The following is a 24,403-nucleotide window of genomic DNA, read 5'->3' as shown; positions in this document are numbered from 1 at the left end:
TGGACTCTGGAGAGCAGAGATGGGGGAAAATTAGAGAATTGGCAGTTAGCAGGAATGTTGTTAAGAATATAGGCAAGTGTTGTGGTTGGACATCTCTACGATGTGCTCTTCTGAGTACAAATATGTGATTTTGAGAGGGCAACATATTTTGAAATATTGCAATAATCCTCAATGTTATAAATATTTTATTAGAATAATAGAAAAAAAATACATACAGATAACCATAGGATACACACACAACTGGAAGTTTAAGGATAAATTTCATACTTTTCAATATGAAACAAGATACTCAGTACATATCTCATGGAGATATATAACAAAGTTAAATAATGCAATAGAATAATCATGAAAATGACACTGCAGAATTTCTTAAACAAGAATAGAAAGATTCACCTTTCATTGCATGAAACTGAACTATATATTTACTAGGAATGTCTGTTTCCCACCCTTTGTGACTCTTTAGAAACATCAATGGTTAGCCATACTGAAAAAACAACTAGCCATTTATGATTTTTTTACTATGTATGTACAGTATATACAGATCTTGCTCGGATAGCTAGCAAGATCGTTTGTGTGTTAGATTAATGTGAATTTGATATCTGAATGCATATTAAAACATTACTACAGTGATGTCAGAATTTTACTGATCTTGGGTTCACTTGAGGTTGACATTTTTGATTTTTTTTGTGTCCTTTGAGATTAAACCGAAAGAACAGAATATCATTTTTATGTCACATGAACATTTGACACTGTGTAATTTGCTATTCGATTAAAAGCTGTCTGAAAGGATAGAATAACGTATGATTTGTCTAAGCTTTGCAAATGTAGAAAATCAAATGTACCAGGTTTGGCATCTCTTTTATATATTGCTATGGAACATATAGATTTAGAACAATCTCTGTAATAACAAGGACAAAAAGTCTTTGTTTATATATATTTCTATATATCTAGTAAAAGCTATAGTATATTGCCATAGTAATACCAAGAATTATATGATATTCATGGGATTTATTACAGAATGCCAGCCCAGCTGAGAGAGGTGGAGCTGCTTAGAGACAGAGGTTCCTTTCAGCAACTGAAGGAGAAATCTGGGTAGCAGCAATGCTAAAAGGGAGCAGAGGAGTAATAGCATATATTGAATCAGGCATAGTTTGCAATGTGACATGGTAGACAAAGGGCCAATGTAATTTTGGGCTGAATATTCAGAAGAAACACATCACAGAGCAGGGAGGCAACAGTCCCTTTCTATAAGGCCACGGTGCATCTGCACCTAAAATACAGTGCTCGGTTCTGGGCACTGCATTTTCCAAAACATCTTGGGATGTGGGAATTCAGAGAAGGGCAACAAAAATGAGCTGGGAGCGGGAACGATCAGGTTATGAAGACAGAATATACTGCTAAATATGTATACAATAACCTGGAAAAGAGATGGATGAAGTAGGGGAATGAGAAAAAAATCTATAATTAATTCAAATACATATAAATGGAGAGAAAGGACTTGTGTTCTTGAAGGGAGGCATAAAAATGTATGCTGACTATGAGGAAAAAGAGAAAACCTTAGAAGTGTCGAAACGCTGTCTCTTGGACTTTCAAAGGTAAATGGGACAAAACATTGACAGGAGACGGACTAGGTCTTTTCCATCTCTAATACCTATGATTATCTGGTAGATTTAGAATACATTATATAAAAGGATAGTATGCAAGCTTATCTGAACATACTTGGTAAACACACTGCTTTTAAAAGGTTTCATCGGTCTAAGATTTGTCATTTGTCATTCCAGTTAAATATGCATCCATTTTCATCTGTTTGTGTGGATTAGATTTATTCCATCACAATGACCCGGGACATACTCAAAACAATTTAGTGTCACTGCCAAAAAAAAAAAAAAAAAAATGGAGTTCATCATAGATCCAAGGTGTATCTGAGACTCTGTGAAGCTCTCAAACTGTAGCATAATACTCTTACTCTCATTTACATCAGATTTGACAAATGTATTATGTAAACTCCTTTGGTTCAAGTATTAAGGCATTTTAGATTCCCTTAAAAGGATTTACTGAATTTTTATATGGTGGATTTTTTTTTTAATTTAACCTACAATGGAATATGAAGTATTTAAAAACACAGAGTTGAAAAAAAACCCATGCATAACCACTGTATTTTTTTTAAAAAGCACTTTTGTAACTGATTTAATGTATCCAGAGAATGACAATGTATCACCACAACACTGCATTAAAGGTCAAGAAAGGTACTATTCGTATGAAGCTGGATAAACTGTAGATGTTCAAGACTGATGCACCAGAACCTCTTGCATCCATACCTGTGACAAATGAAAAATTTGGGATTAAATCAATGCAATATATATGATGTCTCAAAACATGTTACCAATAAGGACTCTGGCACAGATCCTCAAAGCTATTTAGGCACCCAACTTCAATTAAAAGCAGTGGGAGTTAGGAACTTAGATACCTTTGAGTATCTCGGCCTCTTGTTATTTTCCAGATAAGATTTATTGCAGTTCTTCATTTCAGCTAACCAATGCAAGATTTACCAAATAATTCTAAATATTTGTGAAGAATTGAAATATATTCACATTTCAGGAGGATTCACAGAATTGTCTTCATCTTTAAGATTATAAATGAAAAAAGAGAGCCATATGAAAAGTGAAAATCTGATTTTTTAAGATACTTACACACACACACACACACACACACACACATATACTTATGTATATATGTAAAATCTCTCTCCCACTCACACGCAGACTATCTAGCCCTAATTTACACGGTAATTGACCAAACCAAAAGAAGGAAGTTTATCATGAGTAAGGACATGTGAAGGTTAATTGGTTTCCTTTTTATTAACTTATTACCATACAGTGTACAAGCACGGGTTTTTTTCCTTTTAATCAATAAGGAATCCATTCATATAAAGACTGGCTCCCACAACTGCTGGCTGTGGGTGTCAGGCACAAAGTCTAGTCATGACTCAGTCAACTAAAACAAAATAGGTGGTGTTACAAAATACTGGGAACATATATATAATTAGTGGTGCCATTTAATGCCTGTTGCTGAAGCACTTTAATCCCAGATGTATAAATGATTAACAATTTCTCTGTTAATTTCAGATGCTAGTTAGCATTACTTTGCATTATGAAACTCAATTAAACTAAGCTCAAGTCAAGTTCATGATCCTTATGCTATTAGAACTTTTATAAAACATTAGCAGAGCAAAACCTTTCACAGATTTTTTTCAGGAGGCACACACTTGGCCAAATCCTCAGCTGCGGTAAATCAGTGAAGCCCCATTAACTTCATGCTGAGAAACTCTAAAGCCTGAGCATTTCCAGAGTACTATATTAGTGTTACTTAAGGGACTTCCTTTTCTGAACATTGTCACTACCTGCCTTCTTTCTAGATGGCCTGGGAGTTCAAGTTAAGGTTTTAACTATTTAATTCCAATCCTGCACGCATGTCCGAATCTTGATTGCCATGAAATTAAAGGGAGTTTCCTCATTGGCTTTAATGGGACCTGGATTTGGTCCACAATAATTGTAATTTTCTTATAAAAAGAATTACATCCATAATGGCCCAGTCCAGCCATCATTGCATAAACAAAAGCCCCACTGCAGTCAATGAAAGCTTGTCAATATGCAGTGATTGCAGGATGCTGATTTTAAAAAAGATTCTTCCAAAAACTGAAAGGAAGATAGACTGAACGTACTGTACTGAGCTCACTCCAGCTGACAGCTTTTGGGCACGCTTCCCAACATTTTGATTTTATAAAGAAGGAAGATTGTATAGGTAATGAGATAAATACACCCAAGATGTACAGTGGTGTTGATGGTAATGTATTCATTTCTCCCATTAAAAAATACTGCCACAACTTAACTTATCTAGCCAGGAATACAAGTGAGTTGCTATCTTCAGTCTTTTGAACAGCCTACAGTAGGTACTTATGTAACAAGATGACATCACCTTGAGTAGAGTATCAGCACGTTACTTACTTGGACACTCACAACCTGGAGCAACAAAGATCAGAATTTATGCTCCTTGTGCATCTGCTTTTCCACTAAGTTTTGGAATGAAATGTCAGACAATATGTCAACAGAGGAACCACCACACTGTTGACAGGGCACTGATCTAGGAGTCCAATGACTTGGGTTCTCTTCCCAGCTCTGCCACTGACAAGCTGTGTGGTCTTGTGCAAATCATTCCACCTCTCTGTACTTCTGTTTCCTCCTCACACTTTGCCTGTTTAGAATGTAAGCTCTTTGTGGCATGCATCACTTCTTACTAAGCTGCATGTATGGTGCTTTGTACTATGGGGTTCTGATATCGGTAGACTTCTATGCATTACTGTACAACAAAATAATGACACCTCATATCAGTGACTACATACTAGTCAGTTTGGGAATCCTGATCTCATCACTGCTAGTGCCATCTCCACCATCAGTTGTTGCTTTTACTTCTATGATGTAATCCTCATTGAATGGGAGTAAAAGTTCTGCTGATGTCGTATTTGTGGTCAGTTCATTCACACGGTTTTGATTGCTAGTCCTGTACAAAACCTGCAAAAACAACAACAAAACCCAGAATTTTTGGCAATGCTGCATGCAGTTTTTCTTTCACCATGTACTGCTCCAAATTTTGTTTTTTGAAAAAGGGTTAAATTCTAAAAAAATACAGGGGGAAAAATTCTCAGTTCTGGTTGACTTCATGTATCAGAATTATCATCAATATCTAGAAAGGCAATAAAAGCAGATAACATTAATCAAGCTCTTTTATCCCAGCTTTAATCTAAAATGGCACAATATATAATGATAACAAATGAATAATATAGTCTCTTGAGTTTCTTAGTAATGTATTGTTCTATAAATTATCCCTCTGCTTGGAACATGTCGTTATCTAGATCAAACACTTCAAGCAGTAAATAGTAAGGGGACAGAACAGAATTAATAAAAATGTGGAAATTATGGGCTATACTGGAAGAAGTTCTGCAAGTGTTGAATGATTATTCTGTCATGGAAATTTACCGCATGCGTCCTGCTGCATTTTAAACACTGGGAACTATATCCAGCCCTGGGTTATGTCAGCTTCCATTGAGTAACCCAGGGTTGCAGCCCCCAGTGTTAAAAAAATTGTTGTCGGAGGAGAAAGGGTATTGGTGGTGGTGTCGCAGTAGGCCAATGTGCCCACATCCCCAGCTTCCAGAGTGGGTGGCCTAACTGAGAAAATAGCAGAATAGCATCCATCAGAGCAATTCTTGCACTCCGAGTCATCCTTGGATGTCAGGGGTAAAGGCACAAGAATAACACCACTTCCCAATGGTATCGGTAGGAATGGAGTAAAAAAATAGCAGAAGTCCACTGGAAAGGTAGGCATGACATCCCACCATAAGTTGTCAATGCCTATCTACATTACAGGGACAATTTTATTGGGCCAAATTGCATTTAGTTGGTGAAAGAGACAAGCTTCTGAGCTATATAGAACTCTACTTCAGGTCTGGGAAGGAGAGCTCGATGTAGCTTGAATACTTGCCATCAAAAGAAGTTGTTCCAATAAAATATATTACCTCACTCGCCTTGTGTCTCTGATTTCCTGGGAGCAACACAGCTACCACAACACTATCTACATTATGACAGCCTCCTGCATTGCCCTATAGGTTGCAGTGCTGCTCAGAATTGTTATAGCATTGCACGCTCCAGCCCCATCCTTGGCACACCCCTCCCACTCTCAGCCCCACCTCTGAGCCAACACATGCCCCTGAAACCATGACTCATGTGAGGTGGACCTCAGGGAACAATTTTATGGCCTTCTTCCTTTATAATGGCTGTGCTGGGAGAATTCTCTCCTGGCAAATGATGCTGCTCCAAGGCCCCTTCATCGGCGTAAATGGTCTGAAGCAGGGGTAATGATCTCTCTTCTAAGTGCCTAAGTCACTTCTGAAAATGGATTTTAGGTGCTTCTGAAATCTTTACCCAGTGTAACAAGACTTCAGTAGTAGGCATTTGTATTGCCAAGGCAACCTAATGCTGTGCCAAATACTGCAGAAGAGATAGAGCTGAATCTGTGACTAGGTATATTTGCATTCCAGCTATGCCCTGCAAGCCCAATGACCTAATTTTCCAGGTGTCTTACATAGGCTGTAATCACCCATCAGTCACTTGTTAACACAATCCAGAATGGCTCAAAACTGTTGCCAGTATTTAGATTTGTGATGTAAATACTGTTTACAGCAGTGGTCCCCAACACGGTGCCTGCGGACGCCATGGCACCCGCCGGGGCATTTATGTGTGCTCGGCTACTGACAAAGAAGCGCTTCCGCTGGACAACCCGCCGCCTAGGAGTGAGGCCACTGGGCAGCCAGCCGCTGAAATGCCGCCGAAAAGCGGCAACGCAAGAAGTGTTGCCGCCGAAATGCCACTGCTTCTCGGCATTTTGCTGGCGACACTTCTCGATGATGCCGCTTCTCGGCGGCATTTCGATGGCTCGTCGAACGGCGCCCGTGACACTTTTCTGGGAACATGAATATGCTATTGCAACAGAAAGGTTGGGGACCACTGGTTTACAGTAATAACATCAAGGAGTGAAAATCAATGTAGCTCTGTAGAAGCACTCTCTGTAATTTACTAAGAGATAGCAATTGTATAGGGCCCATATAGATTTATAGAATTCTCTGAACATCTGTTTGCTGCTAGAATACTAACAACAATGGACGTTTTATCGAGGCGGTGGAAGTTTTCCCACAGTAGTTAAAAAGCCATGAAATTATCAATTTGACACATGGCCATCAGTTTGATAAAATGGGCCAACTTTGTAGTTGTGCAGATTCCCACCAGCCAAGGATCTGGCTCACTTTGTTTTGTTTCAAATGAAATAATTTAAACAATGGCTATAAAAAGGAGGTGCAGTAAAGATGTTTTGGGAGTGGTATCGTGCATCCCACATTCAGGAGTTCTGCAAAATGGCCACATCTGCTAGCATTTTAAACTCTAAATTTGCTGCCTTGGAAATAAACATGAGAAAAGCTTAAAATGAAAGCGTTTGTTGCCATAAAGTACTCTAGCTGTACTGTTTTTACCTACCTTATATCCAGTTACTTCGGATTCATTCTCCATTGCTTTCACTTGCTCCCAGTTCAGTACTACCCTGGAGTCTGTAACATTCCATATAACGTTTCCTGGAGGCTGACTGGGTGCTTGAAATACATAATGAAAGCATGATTTTAATTTATTTGGCATTAGTGATTTATTATACAGCAGCAAATAATAGTTCAGGTAATTGACTGTCATGACATGTTAGATGTAAAAGCAACTCAAACAGAGCATCATCACTTGTAGACTGTATGGTTCAGAGACTAAATTGGAAAAATAGAAGAGGAGATAAATAGAGATGCACAAAAACGTTATTTCTGACTTATCAGTCTATGGTCCTTCATTGAACATGGCCAGATAAAAACTTTTGTATCAAGATATAAAAATGATGAATTAGAACAAATTATAAGAGGAATGATGATACAGACCTTTTATATCTTTAACTTTCTGTTAAGACTAAAAATATTTTGCAGTGAATAACTTCTTTGACAAATTTAGTCTTTTTTCATTTGAATATATTGGTTACGGCAAAAGTATTTGACATTTCTTTTGTTACTTTTTTTTGTTTTTTTTAAACCTTGGTATGATTATGAAGAGTTATATGTAAGTTTTCAGTAATTCCCACTAAGGCTGCAGTCAGACTGGTCATTGGTCAGATAAACCACGTAGTATTCTTTCTGTTCCCTGACAGGATAAGGCCGAGATTTTAAAAAAGGACTAGTAAATGTTGGTGCCCAAATTTTTGATACAACTTGAAGGGGCCAGATATTCAAAAACAAGCTCCCAGCCTCTGAAAATCAGGATCCCTTAAAGTGTCTCAAGTTGTATATTTAGAGAATGAGGCATCTAGAGTCACCAGTCATTTCTGAAAATCTTGTCCTGAACACATAAACACACTTGAAAAGTATAACAACCTACTACTGCTATTAACTAATAGAGTTAGCTATTGCTCAAAGAGCATAAGTCTAAGCTTTGGTGCAGAAAAGTCAATACCACACTATGGTAATGACCTCTGGTAGAATTTGTAGTATAAGCATTTTGAGTGCAAATACTCACTGGAACAAAACTAAAATTGTTTCACATATGAAACTTTGTAATTTTTCTATGAACATACATGTCAGTAAATCTAGATTCACGTATGTTCATACAAAGCAGACACAAAAGCAAATATTATCTTTTTTCAGTATTTTCCTTGCTCTTATTACTAAGGATTTACTTTGATGAACTAATATCCAATTTCTATATATAAAAATGAGTTTGTCAAATAAAGTTTTTTATACTTGCGAGCTGAGTGTTAGAGCGTATTTTAGTAATTATCACTCACTGATATTAAGATTAGGTTTGAGAATTAATAAATCATTCCTTTAAACCCATAGCAAAATAGTAATATGACATCTGCAAACAAGTGGAAAAATGCACAATAATTATGCATAAATCATAGGCCTCTACCACTTGACTTACAGAAGTAACTCACAAGTATAGATGTGCAAATAATCAAATTTTTGGTTCAGTGGATAAACCCCCCAAAAAAGTTGGCTATATTGGATCAACAGAAACGATTACAAAAATCCACTGACATTTGAAAAGTAAAACAAAATTATCATTTCAGATCAAATTAAATGTTTTTTTTTAATCAAAACAGAACATTCCATTTTATTTTGAGGTTTTAAACCTTTTAAATGTTTTAATAAAAAACTTTCCAAAACAAAAATCAAAATATTTTGTTTCAGAAATGCCAATATGAATTATTTTGATATTTCTCATTTTTTTTATTTGACTAAAACAATATGCCAAAATTGACCCAAACTGATGAATTCTTTCATGACCTGAAAGAAGTGGAACCTGCATTTTGTGCACACACACAAAAAAACTGCATGACAAATTTTGCCCAACTCTAAGCCTGTGAATAGTTCCACTGAGTTCACTGGCACCACTGATATACTTAGAGTTAGTTACATGCTTAAGTACCTTGCCGAATTAGACCTTCAGTGCAGAACATATGTTCTAATGAATTTTATATATATTGCAAGTACTCAGAAATGTTAAATTGTTTTATCATACAGTTCTACGAGTGAAGACTTGCACAGTTGTTTATCTGAACTTTTGAATAATTCAAGGATTTTCAGGAAGAACAGTAATTCTCGATTTTTTGTTTAAAAATATTAATTTGCATAAAGATAAAGGCACAATTTAATGTTTAAACCTAAAATATGCTGCAAAAATATTCTGTCAAATATTTGGGATAAACAGAATATCACTTATTGAAAAAATTCAAAGCCCTTTTTTCTGAAGAAAAATTAATTCTCCCCAGAACAGCTAACATACCGCAGCCAATGTTTGGAAAGCGATAGCTTTAGTACACCATTCCACTGACTTCTCTCCTATGCAATTAACTAAAAAGTTCTCTTGCACAATGGCCTTGACGTAACCCAACCTCTAGAAGCTGAATTCACAGTTTACTGGTTTTATATTAAGTTTATAATTAATAGAACTATGGTCATTTGAAAATGATCTTTGCCTCTCCAATGACTATGACAGTAATAGGATAACTGAAATGAGAGTATTCTGCTGCAGGAGATATTACAATAACTGGCTCCTTCTTGCTTCATTTCAGGATCTTCTTTACCAGTTGCCAAGCCTATACAGAAACTTATATTTGCATCTCTCTACGCCACATCAAGAAGTTTCAATTAAGAGAGAGCATCTAATCATTATAGACCAACTGTGAGATAATTGACCATGATGGGAATTATAAGTCCCATGCCGAACTGAAGCTTATTAAAAATGAAATGTGACTGGTTGACTTTCCCTCAGAGAGTTCTAATTAGGTTTATTCCTGTCATGGTGACACAAAATGTATTTTACCATTAGATTTATGGGAATTAAAATAGGGGAGTTGCTCTGATGGATCAATATATTACACCTCTGCTTTTAGTTCTGCCCGATGGGACTGAAAACAATGAAGCTATTAGGGCAAGTTTTAACAGTCTTTGCTAGGAGGTCACCTTCAGTGATACTCTTACAAGGTTTAAAAAAAGGTGATGAGACTCTCTAGAAATATGAAAATGTGCATAATATTTAACAAGGGAAACACTGTTTCCAAAGTGGTTGATACAGAACCTTCAATGGAAACAATTCAGTATACCTTAAGCAGTGTTTTTCAACTGGTGCTTTCAGACCCACCAGCCTCGTGGTGAGTGTAATGAGAAGCAATCACTGGGGCTGTGAGGCAAATTTTTATAACAATCTAATACAAAGAAAATCTTGCTTTCCCCCTCTCTGAACACCCTTACCCATGCAAGTCAAAACACGCCTCACCCAATACATTTATATCGGCTTAGCACTGAAACACTATTTTTTTACTCTTACTTTTATAAGATACGAAGGGCAGGGGGGCACAATTTTTTTTTCATTGAATAAGGACTTGCCAGCCTGAAAAGGTTGAGAAACATGGGCTTTAGGCATCATGCATTGATTATGAAGAGAACGTTGACCATTATATATATAGACTGTGAAGTTGAACGCTCATGATGCATGATTATGGTATGTGACTTGTATGTTTCATGTTAGAGGTTAATATTAACTAATATCTTATGGGTTGCATGGAAAAATGTGGAAAGTGCAATTGTAACATATAATCATATGCACAATATGAAGGGCATTATTCAAAAAGATCTGATGGGGTATTGGTGGGAATTAAAAGGCTTAAAACGTGAGCTGACGGAAGAAAGGGACACTTATTTTCAACAACTTTTAATGAAAAATGTGTCCATGTTTCACTGAAATTTTTGAATTTCAAATTCTTTAAACAGTTCTACTCAAAAGAAAGAGAATGAAAAGAAAGGGATGAGATGGTGACGAATGTTTCATGAGTGGAAGTCTGGAGCAATTCTGAAAAAGCAGTGTTTGAATTAAAGTTTTCCTTAGAGAAGATGAGAAGACTTGAAACATTAAAGTTTTTTGCATGAGTACTAAAGTTGTGAAGAAAGCTGTTTAGTTTTACTTAATCTGAAGGATCCAAAAATATTTCAAATTTCCACATACTTCTGTTGAACCATAATCTAATTACTTTCATTACTCACTACCAAAATATTGGTGTGTAGCTAGAAACTTTTTAATCAGCCTGTTCCATTTACCAGATGTATTCATTCAGGGCCAAATCTGCAGCCCACTGAAGTCAATGGCATGAGGCCTTAATTCAATAACTACCACAGTCAAGTGGTTTTGTCTCAATATATTCTTCCAAGATACCACGTCACAAAATTAGGACTGCAGCATCAGTGAATGGGTCAGGCAGTAATCAGTGGACTTAGGGAAGAAAACTTACATTTATACAAAAATATGAGCAAGAAGGCTCAGTGCAATGATAAGTAAAAACACCACTGCCAGTTTAACTAACACTTTTTGATCTGGGATATACTAAAATCGACAATACTATAATGCAATCATTCTAACAAAACAATATTTTGTATTTCTTTGGAACACTTTTAAAATTCAAATGGGCAAAATCCTGCCTGCCTTACTCATGTGAGTATCCATAATGACGTTAACTTTATTGGGGCTATTCTTCAAGGGCCAGAGTCTGATAAACTGGATCACATAATGGGATTGGCCATGGGGCTACTCAAGATGGACCTGCATTATTAAATATATCAGAGTCTCTGAATATATATTTGGACCTTTATTCAGATTTACTTGTGGATTTATGTTAGTTAAAAAGCAAAAACTTCAACGTTTATGGCATTTATTCTGAACTGTGTTTAAACATCAGAACACATGCAAAACATTTCCTGTGGAAATTATCAAAGCCTTTCTGAGTATTTGTGTGTTCTCTGGAATTAAATCTTGTTTTGGTAGTAAAGTGGTATCTTGTGAGTAATTTGGGCAAGAGAACACAGGAGTCAACATGAGTGATTGTTTTGCATGAACTGCAGTCCACCTCCAAAGTTAGACTCTAGAGAACTTATATTATAAAGCCATGAAATATTCAGTGAGTCGCTTGGTTCCATATAGCAGAAGATTGTTTTTCAACATCACAAAATCAAACCTGACTTTTGAAACTTCTTTGTCAGTAAGAAGAATTTAGCAGTCCAGATTCACAAACGTTTGGAAATCAGTGGTGGTGACTTTCAGTTAGTCAGGTCCATGAGCATGTTTGATTTTTGCATAACCATGATCATGAATAACATCCACAGAAGTGGGTGTTGGCTCTGGGCTTGAATTTGAAAAAGTGTGAGGGTTCTATTTTACATGAAAGTCTGGTTCATTTGTTTCTCTCATCATTCCCAATAATGCACATGTTCTCCCTTTTGCCTGCAAGTGAATAAAACCCATTATGGCCCTCCCCTCATTTATTTAGATTGATGATACCCACGTGTCTTTTTTGTGGTGGCATTGACTGTGCCGCTAAAGGGTCCTGACCCAGCACTGTTGTATGCCCGGACACCTGTGTAATATGCTAAGTTGCTCTTCAAGCCTGTTATTCTTACTGATGTCTCATTCCCTGTAGCTTTTACACTATTTGAAGATTCTTCTTTTCCACCATTATTCCAGTACCTGACCTATGATACAAAACATAAAACGTTTTTGTAACAAAATGTTCATACGCAGTATTATGTCTGATTCCTGTAAATGCTTTTTTGTCTCTTGAAAATGGTGGAATTACCTTAAAGTTTCAGAAATAATACATATCCTATGAAAATAGCATCCCTATTGTCTATCTGGCTTTACCTTTCATACTAATATTTCTTTCTTAGTGTAGTTATAGAAAAGAGGGAACTAAAATGTTAGACTATTTGAATGAAAATGATGACAGAGGAAAAGCATTAGTTCATCATATATTCTCTGCCCTGCACCAAATGGCTGTTTGCTTCAACCCTCTCCCTCCCTTACAGCCTCTTCACCTCAACTTCCCTCTATACGTGCCCCTCTTATCCTCGTCTTCCTGCCCTGTCTCCCTAACCTTCCTTTCTCTTCAATGTCATCTTTCCCCTCACTTTCCTTTCCATGTAGCTGAAACACTCTTAACCAGGCCCTCCGCCCCCAAAATCACAGAACTAACATGAAGTTTGTTGCCAAGATCTTGTTCACACTGTTTGTGTGTTCTACCCCTTCTCCCACCCCGTGTCTGCCTCACCTATTTAGACTGTAAGCATTTCCAGGCAGGGGCTATCTACTATTTGGTGTTTGTACAACACTTATCACAATGGGGCCCCATTCTTGGTCCTTAGGCAGTATCATAACAAACACGATTAACGAACAATAATACAACACACACTAAACTCATTAGAAAACTATCTTATAAAACAATTCCCATTGAAATTAAAGCTGTCATTCAAAAAATGTCAGCTTGAGGCAGACAGAGAGAGAGAGCCGTGACTGCCATCACAGGGATCGCTATACAATACATGCCCATTCTGGTGGGTTCTCAAATATATTTGGAAAGAGACACCAAGCTTAGTCAGAGAGAGAGAGAGAGAGAGAAAAGAAAATTCTCTACTATATAGAACCTATACATTGGACATCCGTGTCCCTAGCCTCTGTTTGCCAGCAACTGGGAATGGGCGACAGGGGATGGATCACTTGATTACCTGTTCTGTTCATTCCCTCTGGAGCACCTGGCACTGGCCACTGTTAGAAGACAGGATACTGGACTAGATGGACCCCTCCACCCCCTTAGTTGTTTATTTTCCAAGCTGAATAGCCCCAGTCTTCTTATCCTCTCCTCATATGGAAGTTGTTTCATACCTTTAACCATTTTTGCTGCCCTTCTCTGTACCTTTTCCATTTCTAAAATATGATATTTGAGATGAGGTGACCAGAACTGCATGAAGTATTGAAGGTATGGGTGTTATGGCACGATGATATTTACTATCTTAATATCTAAACCTTTCCTAATAGCTCATAACAATCTGTTAGCTTTTTTGACTGCTGCTGCACATTCAGCAGATGTTTTCAGAGAACCATCCACAATGATGTCAAGATCTCTTTCTTGATTATTGTGCTAATTTAGACACAATCATTTTGTATGCATAGTTGGGATTATGTTTTCCAATGCGCACTACTTTGCATTTATCAACATTGACTTTCACCTGCCATTTTGTTGCCCTGTCACCCAGTTCTGTGGGATCCCTTTGTAGCTCTTCAGTCTGCTTTATTATAGAATAATTTTGTATCATCTTCAAATTTTGCCACATGACTGTTTACCCCTTTTTCCAGACCATTTATGAACACGTTGAACAGCACTGGTCTCATTACAGATCCCTGAAGGACACCGCTATTTACCTCTTTCCATTCTGACCATTTATTCCAACCCTTTGTTCCTGTCTTTTAATCAGCTACTTAACCATGAGAGGACATTTCCTCTTATCCCATGACTACTTACTTTGCTTAAGAGCCTTTGTTGAGGGACCGTGTCAAAGGCTGTCTGTAAGTCCAAGTACACTATATCCACTGGATCACCCATGTCCACATCTTTGTTTCCCCCCTCAAAGAATTCTAATAGATGGGTGAGGCATGATTTCCCTTGGAGAAGAGTCAACATGGCTTTCTCAAAAAAATCGCGTTCACCTATGTGTCTGATAATTCTGTTCTTTACTATAATTTCAACCAATTTTCCTGGGATCGAAGTTAGGTTTAGTGGCCTATAATTGCCAGGATCGCCTCTACAGCCTTTTTAAAAAATTGACATCATATTAGCTATCTTCTAGCCATCTAGTACAGAAGCTGATTTCAGTGATAATTTACATACCACAGTTAGTAGATCTGCAATTTCGTATTTGATTTCCTTCAGAAATCTTGGCTGAATACCATCTGGTCCTGGTGACTTATTACTTTTAAAAACCTCCTCTATCAGCAACTGAATCTGGGCCAGTTCCTCAGATTTGTCACCTAAAAAGAACAAGCTCAGGTGTGGGAATCTCCCTCACATCCCTCTCAGTGATGACCGATGCAAGAATTAATTTAGCTTCTCCACAATGGCCTTGTCTTCTTTGTGTGCTCCTTTAGCACCTTGGTCATCCAGTGGCCACACCGCTTGTTAGCAGGCTTCCTGCTTTGGATGTACTTAATTTTTTTTTGTTATTAGTTTCGAGTCTTGCTAGTTGCTCTTCAAATTCTCTTTTGGCCTGTGTAATTATACTTTTACACCTGACTTGCAAGGGTTTACGCTCCTCTCTATTTTCCTCAGTAGGATCTTACTTCCAATTTTTAAATTATTTCTTTTTGCCTCTAACTTTTTTGCCTCTTTTAGTCGGTTTAGCTATGGTGGCATTTTTTTGGTCCTCTTACTTTTTTTAAAAAATTTGAGGTATACATTTAACGTGAGCCTCTATTATGGTGTGTTTTAAAAAGGTTCCATACAGCTTGCAGGCATTTCACTCGTGACTGTTCCTTTTAAGTTCCATTTAACTAGCTTCCCCATTTTTGTGTAGTTCCCCTTTCTAAAGTTAAATGCTACTGTCGTGGGCTTCTTTGGTTCCCGCCACCAGGGGATAATACATTTCATTACATTATGGTCACTATTACCAAATTTTTCAGCTATATACACCTCCTGGACCAGATCCTGTGCTCCACTTAGGACTAAACCAAGAATTGCCATTCCCCTTGTGAGTTCCAGGACTAGCTGCTCCAAGTATTAGTCATTAATGGTGTCTAGAAAATTTACGTCTGCATCCCATCCTGAGGTGACAGGTACCTAGTCCATATAGCTGAAATTCCACCCATTATTACTGAGTTTTCTATTTTTAGACCTTATCTAATCTTCCTGAGCATTCCACAATCACCATCCCGGTCAGCTGTTCGGTAATATATTCCTACTGCTATGTTCTTATTATTATTTGAACATACTGCATGACTGCTAACTCACAAATAAATGATTAGGAAATAAAACATAATTATGGTCATGCTACCCTATTGGAGGGTGCATAGTTAAAGGGGTTTACCTCATAACCTAATAACCGTCCACTACTCATTTTCCAAGGAATGGCATTCCAGGAAACTTCAATTACTGAAGATGACAAGCTTTTTGCAGCGACACCAGAAGGTGCTATGGTAGGCTCTGTATTTGGAAATAAAAACATAAGAGAACAATAGTAAACAGGAATGGTAAATAGTAAAGAGGAAAATAAAAATGTCAGCATGGCTTTTAATTGAAAATGGCCTCAGTGATATCTGCGAAGCAAATATTTATTCAGCTGTTGTAATATTATCATATCAAACAGGCATTAAGAAAACCATTCAAGAGATGATTCAAACACGTACCCTCTTCAGCAGAAAACACTGTGGTTACTGGACTAAATGGCCCTTCTCCTTTATTATTATATACACCAACTTTGACTTCATACGGTGAAAATGGCAGGATGCTTTCATTTCTAAAGACATATCTTGGTGTATCAGGAGATGTGACTACAGTCTGTATCCATGTCGTAACGCCAAGAGGTCGGAAAGCAACAACATATCCAAATCCTTCACCATTTTGTAATTCTTCAGGAACAGGCTGTGCAAAAACAAGGATACAAGTTCACGGGTTATGTACGGTATATTAAAGTGTGCTCCCCTGAGGCTACCTCACGATTTGTACTGTAAGACTGCCTTTAAAAACAGAATAAATTGTTAGGAATGTTGCTTGTTTTTCACTAAGTAAACTGGATTGATAGACACTGAGTAAATATTTTTAAAAATGTTCGTCACATTTTATATTAAGGTTCTATTTATAAATTGTTTATAAAGGATTAAAAAAGTTACTAATTGATATTTGTATGAAAAGTTAACAAGTTCACCAGGACACCAAATTGCTTACTACTGGTGGGTTATAACTATTTAACACCTACTGAAGTGACAACCATCTATAACACATAGTACTTATAAGAACATAAGAATGGCCATACTGGGTCAGACCAAAGGCCCATCCAGCCCAGTATCTTGTCAACAGACAGAAACCAATGCCAGGTGTCCCAGAGGGAGTGAATCTAAGAGGTAATGATCAAGTGATCTCTCTCCTGCCATCCATCTCCATCCTCTGACAAACTGAGGCTAGGGATGTAATGTAACATGAATGTAACACACAACATTTATTAACCTTTTATAAACAATTTACAAATGAAACCCTTAATATAAAGTGTTAATCAACTGTCTTCCTTACTCTTATGTGCCAGCCTGGATAGTCCAAGACTAGCAGAATCAAGGAGAAGCTCCAGAGTGCCACTAGGAGTGGACAAAATTAGAGGCATAATTCTTCTGCTTGACTCTCCAACAATGTTTCTACATTTCTCTTAACATTTGTGCTAAGCCAGAAGCAATCTCAGGAATGTTAACTATATTTTATGTTGATTCTGTTCTAGGACAGTAACTAAGGGAAGTGAAAGCGGGAAGGAAATATGCATAGTCAACATTATAGAATGTTAGCACACTCATATGTCCTAGATGAGATGCTGCTGAATGCAAGGGGTTTGATCTCTGGGTGGGAATTTGTATGAAAAAAGAGTTATTCTTGGAAGAATATCTCTTGCCAGAAAACTTACATCCCATGTTATGACCAGTTCAGACCTGCTGCCTCCTCCTCCACTTACTTCAGATGGGGGTATTTCAGGAACTGTGAAGAAGAAACACATAGTTTAGATAAACATATAGGCACATACTAAACCGATGACTTTGTATGAGACTAATCTATGCTTTGAAAGGAACTCAAAAGTTTTACTCAATTTGTTGCTCAAAACAGGGCAGTTGTTTCTACGCTGTTGTGTGGGCCCAATCCTTGGAAGCACCAAGCACTTCCTGCACTCATTTTGCTAGTGCACTTGCTGTGCTTAGCACAGAACTTACAGAAGGAACTCACTGATTTGCAGGATTGCACCTTGGTTTAAAATTTAAGAGCCCCTGAACAACTTGAGACATGCTGCAAGCTGTCATGCTGGGTACGCTACACAGATCACTTCTGCAATGTTCTTACTCAGTGTAACTACCATCTTATTGGAATTCATCAATATATTCTCTTATATGTACCAGGTGCACCAAGATGAAAAGAGAAGAAGAAAAGCAAAAGTGGTAAAACCAAAGTAACTTGATCTATGAATGAAAAAAAAATGACAACCTATACCTAACCTCAGGATAAACAAATTAGCAGTAACCTTGCCAACATGACAGCATTAGATTTTAATGAGAACGATGATTATTGAATAATCCCCTCCCATGTCCTGAGCAGAAAAATATTACTGTTAGATAACCACACATGCATACTTTATGCTCCAACTCTTTGTATACTCTATAAACCTTTACGATGCTGACTGCAAAGAAAATCCCAATCTTCACTTATACTAAAGTCACCTTGTGTTTCTCAAGCATTAAAAACAGGGCTTGTTGGATAGAGTAATTTTCTAGTCCTGTGCTTTGCTTTGTTTTTTTTTAAAAAGACTCTTTTAATACTTCAGTGCTTCAGAGAAAATGCAACTATTCAGTGACCTCTCGTAATTCCATCCTGTAGTGATTAAAATTGGTTTTCCTTATCTTAGCATGTAAGCACTAGAGTCTGTGCTTCGTTATCCATCACCGATGAGTGTTCAATAGCACTAATGGCAGAACATTAAATGTGTGAGGAAGGCAGCGCTCCCAGGCTGTACTATGAAAACAACTTTACTGTCTAGTACAAATGATACTTTCTTCTGGATGAATTGAGTGCAAATTTGAAGCAATCCCATGTTGAGACTTGCACTGTTGTACTCCTTTATTTAATGAAATAAAGAAATCCCCTCTACATCCATTGAAATCTGTAGCCTCTACATAGCTGACTGAACACAACGAGATCTCAGCATGCTGTAGCATGTATTGGGATGTTTTGTTGATGATAGCAGTAGCGCAAGGTCACTCATCTAGCTGCATGGAAAAATCACAAACAAGTTATTTCTGTGCCTTTATATTGGACCGTAGTTCAAAACTAGTATGAAAAGGATCATAGGTCTGAATGCTGTTTTGTAGCCACGGCATTTTAATTATAAACAAACAAATAGAAAAAACCCACTAACCTGCCTCTTCAGTTCTTACTTTTTCTGAGGGTAAACTAGGTTCTCCACCTCCGATTTTGTTATTGGCAACGACACGAAATTCATATTCAACCCAAGGATTTAAATCCACTACCGTGGCCGTGTAAGTGTTTCCATCGATGACATCAGGAACTATTCAATAAAATTGTGGGGCATTAGGAACTTTCCCTCTCCCCTTAAATAACCATTTCAAATGGATATAGACACTATAACAAGGTTTCTTGTTTTACCTGTTGTGACTCTCTGCCAACCGACTGAAAACGGTGTTCTTGCCTGAATAGTGTAAGTAGTGACTGGGCTGTGATTATCTGCGCCCTCTTGCCAAGAGAGCTGAGCTGTGGTATCCGTTATTTCATCCACTTTCACGTGTTCAGGGGGGCCAGGGGAGCCTAAAACAATCAGAAAGCAGATTGAGACGTTGGTGGTATGTTGTGAAGGTAGCAAAACCCACAAATACAGCCCCAACTGATTCGTATTTTACCAACCCTGTGGGGGGAATAAAACAATTTAGCTTGCAATAAAAATACCAGTTTTCACATTTCCTGAACTTCTGTCTGGTATTTTATAGCTGTGAAAACCAAGTTCTGAAATGGTAATTCCAAAACTATAACACAGATGATAGGTTCTTTCAGGGACCTCTGTTCAGCAAGATTCCTCTACCTTTTCAAATGAAATGCCTTTTTCTTTAGTCTTTGATGTCCTCCTTTAATTTACTAATACAGTTCGGTAGTCCTCCAATTTGTTATCTAAAGCTGTTTTCTGTATGATGCACTGCAGTAATTTTTCAGCACATCAGATCAGCACCCTGGACAGCAATTCACTCAGGCAAGCTTCCTGCGGCATGCTGGAAAATCCTGATTCTGTGAGACCCTGTAAAAGATGCTGCTTTTGCCTCACACATAACAGGAGAGGAAATTATTATTATTATTATGGTGGTAGCACTTCGGAGCCCTAGTCATGGACCAGTAACCCCTTGCGCTAGGCGCTGCACAAACAGAAGATGAAAACTGGCCTTGCCCCAGAGGGTGGTGGTAGTGATGAAATGCTCAACAGTTCAGCCACCACTGTAAAACGTCAAGTGCATTTTCAAATACACTGAATGAATGTAGATTTTGGAATTTTTGTCGCTGTATTAGCAATAAGTTCAGCTAGCTAATCAATAACTAGAGTTTATTTGGGGCTACAGTTTAATCTCTAATAGCTAAAATAATCTTGAGTTAAGATAAATACCATCAGATTCCATAATTTGGACTAAATTGTGTCTCGAGGACAAAGCCTGAGGCGTGACAGGTGTATGAGTAGGCCACAATTGCCTATTTGCTCCTTTGGTGGAGGTCATTCACAACTGCATTTCTATTAGCATGAAGTTTCTACACCCCTGCCCTCCCTCACTAGCTCAACTAGCCATGAGAACAGGTGTAAAGCCAGTACTCCTCCCATTGTCTGCTCCTCCAGATTCCAAGGAGAGTGTAAGTGGGCGTGCAGGGTCCAAGCAGGGCTGTGTGTGCATGCACATGGTGGGTCGGGGGGGGGGAGGAGTATTCATATTCTCCATTCCTCACTTACATGTGTGTATAGTTCAAGTCACAATCTAGCTCCTTCTATGTTTCACAATGTCAGCTAGGAAAGTCATTAGAAAATAAGATCAGCAAAATAGCCAAAGTTTACCTCGTACTATCAGATGTGCTGCCGATGATACACTATCCACTTCTGTCTTTACCATGCAAACATATTTTCCACTGTGTTTCAGCTGGATGTTTCTAATCATTAAATCTCCTGATGCACTCTGTTGAATACATAAAGTCGTTTTATATTTAATGCAAAGTACACATTCTACTAACTACTAAGCAAGCGGTCCAAAATGTCCAATGTTTCCAAAGTACAGCTGTTCTGTAAGGAGGAGAAAATGTGCTCACTTCCTGTTATAACTAATATGCTTCTGTAGACCTCTGACCTCTTGAACTGATCTTGGTAGGTCTGTATCTAACGAGCTTATCTAATTTATATGTTAAGAAATGTTAAAAATGCCAATAAGGAAAGCAAGTAAAGCTGTAATGTAAATAGAGGGAAACAGAAAATTTATAAAAATATTTGTTACAGGCTCTGCAAAAGTATGAGGCCTAGTTAGTTAGCCTACAGTTCTTGGCCTAGGGTTATACGATTTAGCAATATGTATCTTGTGGTAAACAAATAATCCACAAAAGGTCTGTTTACGCTTGAAATAACAGATTTCTAGGGGATTTCTGGAATATGTACACATGAGGTTAACCATATTAATGTGTTGGAAATATTAAAGAATTTCTTGACCAAATAGCTTATGTTAGCAATCAGAATGTCAATTATGGTTCCTTGGAATGACATATATGCAAAAAGTGACTGAAACTTAAATCAAATACGGTCCTGGAATTGTAGGGTTGTAAGGTCAAGGTGTAGAATAGAAGTGTATGCTCACTCCCTAGTTGGGACATCAGGATAACAGGATTGTGTAAACTTCAATGTCATCCACTTACAGTGGTTTTCCACTTACTTTCCCTTCCATCTTCTCTTCTTATACATCTGGTGGTCTCCATACGGTTGTGAGTATGCACAATGCAAGGGGTTTTGGTATGCAGCATACTGCTGATTGTCCAAATAGCAGGGGGGACACTGATTTTATTTGGATAATTGGGAGTTCAGACAACTGAGAAGACAGGAGCCATTGAGCAGTGAGGTGCCCTTCCCTCCAATCAGAGGCTCCTCCTCCTTCTTGCAGTCCTGCCCCGCCAGGAGCCTAGAGTCCCCTTCCTCGCCCTTTGCACCTGCAAGGATTGGGTGTCATCAGCCCTGCAGCAGCATAGTAAACCCTCTGCAACTTTACTGTCACAGCCCTGCTCAGTCACAACTATGATTTTACTTGTGATGCACTAATCTCATCTCCTATAATACATTAATGTAGTTGCCTGACTCAAAGGACCTCTTATCAGTCCCTTGTGGAGTTTGCATTCTAAATAGAAGGTTATACTCTTAAGCAGACTCCTAGTTTAGTTCAGATATAACAGACTTTTAGAAAAGGTAGCCATGTGAAATTGGTATGAAAAAATTCAGCTTCTTCTGTAGGTGTGTGAGTAAAATAGAATGTGACAATGCAAGATTAGATTGGTTTTAGAGAGTCAATTTTGCTCCATCCCCTCAAACTGCTGTGTCCTTACATGAGATAAAATTGTAGGTGGGAATCACAAAACTAATTTTTTTCCTTCTGCAGACTTTCCATGGTAGGTGTTCCATATTTAATGTCACACAAATATCTTTTTTTTTTTTTTAAAGGAGTTGTACATTTGTAACTCTTTGGCTGAATTCACACTATTTTAAGATTCCCTTGGTGTTATTTTTGGTTTTTAACTGAGCATTTCATCCACAGTGCATTCTTCTTTCCTCAGACTGCACTGTATGCACTTGCTTTACATTGATTGACTGATAGCTGAAATTTCAAAATGCACTGAGAAGTGTTAGGTTTGCAACTTAACATTTATTTCTGCAGTACTGCTTTAGGGTTTGATCCTGCATTGGATACACTCTTTCCCTTTGTACAGCCACAGAGGAAGATTCTTCAGAAGAAGGGATATCCCCTCTTTCCTGCTGCTGAGTAACTCCTTACAAGGCATTTCATATCTCATCTTCCCAAGAGATGAGTCTGTAAGTCAGTTTCTAAACTCAGTTATACTGGGATAAATCTGGGGTCAAACTGACTCCAAAGGAACTATGCTGGAGTTACACTCATGGAGCCAAAATCAGAACCCCTGACTCAACCTGATTATAGCCTGGAAATCCTGCCACTTGCAGAAGAATTTTAAACTGGCCATCTATGGATCATTTAGTTGGTAGAAATGTTCACTACTTGAGAACCTCTATTTAAGGGTTATTACAGGAGAGGAAGCATTGTCTAGAGAGGTCATGTAGTCTACGGGACAGAACACTGGACTGGGAGTCCTAATCATGGTGCTGCTACTGATCTGAGTGACTTCGGGCAAGTCATTCATTTGATTGTGCTTCTATTTCTCCTCCCATCTTATGTCCTGTGTACTTAGACTGTAAGCTCTTTAGAGAGGGACTGCTTGACTGGGGGTTTGCATGAATCTTGGCTGAAGCCTCTAATACCAAGAAAATAGAATACATTAAGTAATTAATTAATTAATTATTATTATTATTATTGACGTCAACCAAGCCTCAGACACAAACAATCCAGCCAGAAAAGAGTAGTAAAGTTGTTCTGAATGGCTAGAACATTTAAGAAAAACACACAGACCAATTAGGACATTGTAAAACATCAATGCCACAGAAAACATGACCTGTAAGGAAAGGCTGAAAATAGATACATTTAGTTTACAGAAAAGAAGACTGAGCGGGGACAGAATAGTCTTCAAATACATAAAAGGTTGCTAGTTTACAGCAAGGGAGATTTAGGTTAGATATTAAGAACATTTTTCAGACTATAAGAATAGTTAAGCACTGAAACAGGTTACTTAGGGAGTAAGTAATCCCCATCAGTGGAGTTTAAGAACGGGATGGTTTATGTATACTTAATCTTCCTAAGCTCAGGGGGTGGACTAGATTACCTCGAGGTCCTTTCCAATCCTACATTTCTATGAACTTTTCACATTTAGAGCTGATCCTGAGTGGTATTTCACACCCTCAACTCGCACTGACTTCAGTGGGAAGAAAGGGTGCTGCACACTCTTGCGGAGAGCTGTTTAGCACCCTCCAGGACTGAGGTCATAGGAGAGTAGACTGCTACAACAGTCCACTTTGCCCTACCTGCATCTTTAATGGGAGACTACTAATGGACAGAGCATTTTTAGGGTGTCTAAGTTTGGAGTGCACTGGTGAGAATTAAGTGTTTTATGTTGCAAGAGTAAAACTCCTCAGTAAACGTTCTCCACCTTTGGTGACTAGCTTCCTCCTCAGAGTGACTTTTATTCTGAATAAGTTGCCCTTCCACAGAAAGAAGATATGCCCCCTTTTGGAACAGACACATCCTAGAAGACTTGAGAACTTTTCTTTTTGTTTACTAAAATGTGTTGACCTTCCAAGCATGCTTTCAAGTCAGGCAGAGGAGTGATGCATCTGAGGGTGAGGCTCCTGTCTGGTGGGACCTTTCAGTTCTATTGGTCATGTGGCTGATGATTTAACAATGTGTGGGAGAAAGGAGAAGTGCCACTGCTTTGGATGACTGTTGTTTTATAACCCTTACTGCACTTACAAATGTATGCCAAAGTCACTCAGAAATGTACATGGGCA

At 38.0% G+C, this 24,403-nt stretch overlaps 1 protein-coding gene across 2 annotated transcripts in view; it reads right to left on the bottom strand.

Annotated features, from left to right (window-relative positions):
* Positions 1-226: 226 nt before the first annotated feature.
* The window catches only part of CNTN3 (contactin 3), a 237,830-nt gene continuing 213,653 nt past the window's right edge, over positions 227-24,403 (bottom strand). For both annotated transcript variants that reach the window (XM_032795983.2, XM_032795984.2), the window contains exons 12-21: positions 20,798-20,915; positions 19,360-19,518; positions 19,112-19,261; positions 17,615-17,685; positions 16,356-16,590; positions 16,037-16,152; positions 12,469-12,655; positions 7,086-7,198; positions 4,400-4,568; positions 227-2,318 (exon numbers count right to left, since the gene is read on the bottom strand). In XM_032795983.2, the coding sequence (XP_032651874.1) occupies positions 2,215-2,318; positions 4,400-4,568; positions 7,086-7,198; positions 12,469-12,655; positions 16,037-16,152; positions 16,356-16,590; positions 17,615-17,685; positions 19,112-19,261; positions 19,360-19,518; positions 20,798-20,915 (1,422 nt within the window). In that variant the 3' untranslated portion in view covers positions 227-2,214. The remainder of the gene's footprint in view (positions 2,319-4,399; positions 4,569-7,085; positions 7,199-12,468; positions 12,656-16,036; positions 16,153-16,355; positions 16,591-17,614; positions 17,686-19,111; positions 19,262-19,359; positions 19,519-20,797; positions 20,916-24,403) is intronic.

The sequence above is a fragment of the Chelonoidis abingdonii genome, chromosome 17 (assembly GCF_003597395.2).
Source record: "Chelonoidis abingdonii isolate Lonesome George chromosome 17, CheloAbing_2.0, whole genome shotgun sequence".
Classification (NCBI taxonomy): Eukaryota; Metazoa; Chordata; order Testudines; family Testudinidae; genus Chelonoidis; species Chelonoidis abingdonii.
Note: the sequence above shows the minus strand (reverse complement) of the source record. Positions and strands in the feature narration are given on the sequence as shown.